The sequence below is a fragment of the Eimeria necatrix genome, genomic scaffold (genome assembly GCF_000499385.1).
Source record: "Eimeria necatrix Houghton genomic scaffold, Enh_scaff184, whole genome shotgun sequence".
NCBI classification, from domain to species: domain Eukaryota; phylum Apicomplexa; class Conoidasida; order Eucoccidiorida; family Eimeriidae; genus Eimeria; species Eimeria necatrix.
The window spans coordinates 57,611-59,847 of record NW_013655067.1 but is presented as its reverse complement, the minus strand read 5'-3'; the positions used below and the strand labels follow the sequence as shown (position 1 = coordinate 59,847).

The window sequence follows — 2,237 nt, the reverse complement described above, 5'->3', positions numbered from 1 at the left end:
AGCATCCGCAGCATCCGCAGCATCCGCAGCATCCACAGCAGCAGCAGCAGCATCCGCAGCATCCGCAGCATCCGCAGCATCCACAGCAGCAGCAGCAGCATCCGCAGCATCCGCAGCAGCATCCGCAGCAGCAGCATCCGCAGCCGCAGCAGCAGCATCCGCAGCAGCATCCACAGCAGCAGCAGCAGCATCCGCAGCAGCAGCAACAGCATCCACAGCATCCGCAGCAGCAGCAGCAGCAGCAGCAGCAGCAGCAGCAGCAGCAGGCGCACCGACGGCGCTGCGTAGCTTGAGCTGGCCGTCTTGGGTGTTTGGCTCTGCAGCCAAAGAATTCAGCAAAGTGCTTTTGCCCACAGAAGGAAAGCCAATTAAACAAACCCTCGCGTCGCCCTGGCGCGCCACTTCAAAACCCTCGCCTTTGGGGCCCCCGCTGCGGCTCGTGCCCTCCACCAGCTCCGACCTGCGCGCCCGCGGCTAGGGTTTAGGGTTTAGGGTTTAGGGTTTAGGGTTTGGGGTGAGGGGTGAGGGGTGAGGGGTGAGGGGTTTGCGGTGTAGGGTTTGGGGTTTGGGGTTTGCGGTGTAGGGTTTGGGGTGTAGGGTTTGAGGTTGAGGGTTTCAGGCTTTGGGTTTAGGGTTTGGGGTTTGGGGTTTGGGGTTTAGGGTTTGGGGTTTAGGGTTTCGGGTTTAACGGGGAAAACTGAGTTTTAAGAGACAAATGAGCATTTTGTGTCGAAAGTAAACAATTTTAATTATGAATTAAAATAGAATTAAAATAATTATTTAATTATTTGATTATTTTAATTCAGAAAAAGATGTTTAATTAAAACTTATTTTTAAAATTGGAACTTCTTCGACCCACCGCAGCCTCGCCAGCTTCGCCTTGAGGCCTCCCAAATGGTGCTGCAGCAGCAGCAACAGCAGCGCAGCAGCAGCAGTGCAGCAGCAGCAGTGCAGCAGCAGCAGCAGCAGCGCAGCAGCAGCAGCGCAGCAGCAGCGCAGCAGCAGCAGTGCAGCAGCAGCGCAGCAGCAGCTGCTGAGGTGTACGTACACCCCAAACCCGGGGCTCTGCATGCTAAAAGCGGCATTTAGTTGAAGCAAAAAATAAATTGAAATTAAAAAACATAAAAATATAAATATATAAACATATAAATATATAAATATATAAATATATAAATATATAAATATATAAATATATAAACATATAAATGTATAAATATATAAATATATAAATGTATAAATATATAAATCTATAAATATATATAAATAAAAATATAAAAATAAAAAACGAATTTGGAAAAAAAAAGAACTCGAGTATCCGCAGAAGCAAAATGAAACTTGCAATTAAAATTAATACAAAGAAATAAAAACAAAATAAAATGAAATGAAATAAAAGTAAAATAAAAGTTAAATCAAAACTAAATTAAATTAAATTAAATTAAATTAAATTAAATTAATTTTAATTTAATTTAATTAAAAAACTTCTTTTTGCTTCGACGGACTTCTGTGGCTTTGTTCTTTTGGGTGCGGGAGATCTCATGTTCAATTTCTTTAATTCTCTGCAAATAAAAAAAGAAAATTAAATTAAATTTCATTTTAATTGCATTTTAATTTCATTTTAATTGCATTTAATCGCATTTTAATTCAAGTTTTATTCATTTGTTTCATTTAATTCAAAAAGAATCAAAAAAGCCGAAAAGAAATAATTAAAAAGGAAAAAAATTGAAAAAAAGAGCAGCAGCAACACAAGCAGCAACATGCAACGGGGGAATATAAACTGGGGAAGCAGCAGCAGCAGCAGCAGCAACAGCAGCAGCAGCAGCAGCAGCAGCAAACTGAGCAGCAGCAACACCCGCTGCAGCAACAGCACCAGCAGCAGCAGCTGCAAAAGATGCGGCAGCACTACTGCCAACAGGGTAGCCAGCTGGTGCAATAAGAGCAGCAGAGGGAAACAGCAGCAGCAGCAAAATCAGCAGCAGCAGCAGCAGCAGCAGCAGCAGCAGCAAACCTCAAGGATCCCCATTGTGTCTTGGTGGAGGGGGAAAGGGGAAACAGCAATAAGAATATTGGCAGCCCCTTATTGGCTCGATGCTGCTGCTGCTGCTGCTGCTGCCTTTTCTGCTACTGCGGTAGCTCCTGCTGCTGTTGTTGATGATCTTGCAAATGCTGCAGATGCTGCTGCTCCTGCTGTTGCAGGCGTTGCTGCTGCTGCTGCTGCTGCTGCTGCTGCTGCTGCTGCT

The 2,237-nt window shown here is 44.5% G+C and overlaps 2 protein-coding genes across 2 annotated transcripts; one reads left to right on the top strand and one right to left on the bottom strand.

Moving 5' to 3' along the window:
- ENH_00023690 (hypothetical protein) lies at nt 1–293 on the top strand (the record flags this gene model as incomplete). Its single annotated transcript, XM_013584616.1, has 1 exon — nt 1–293. A coding segment is annotated over one exon (293 nt), but the record flags the coding sequence as incomplete, so codon positions are not given.
- A 1,673-nt stretch (nt 294–1,966) lies between these two features.
- Nucleotides 1,967–2,020, bottom strand: ENH_00023680 (hypothetical protein; the record flags this gene model as incomplete). The annotated part of the gene is made up of 1 exon (XM_013584615.1): nt 1,967–2,020. The coding sequence occupies one exon, from the start codon at nt 2,018–2,020 to the stop codon at nt 1,967–1,969; it is 54 nt and encodes a 17-aa protein (XP_013440069.1).
- Nucleotides 2,021–2,237: the final 217 nt, after the last annotated feature.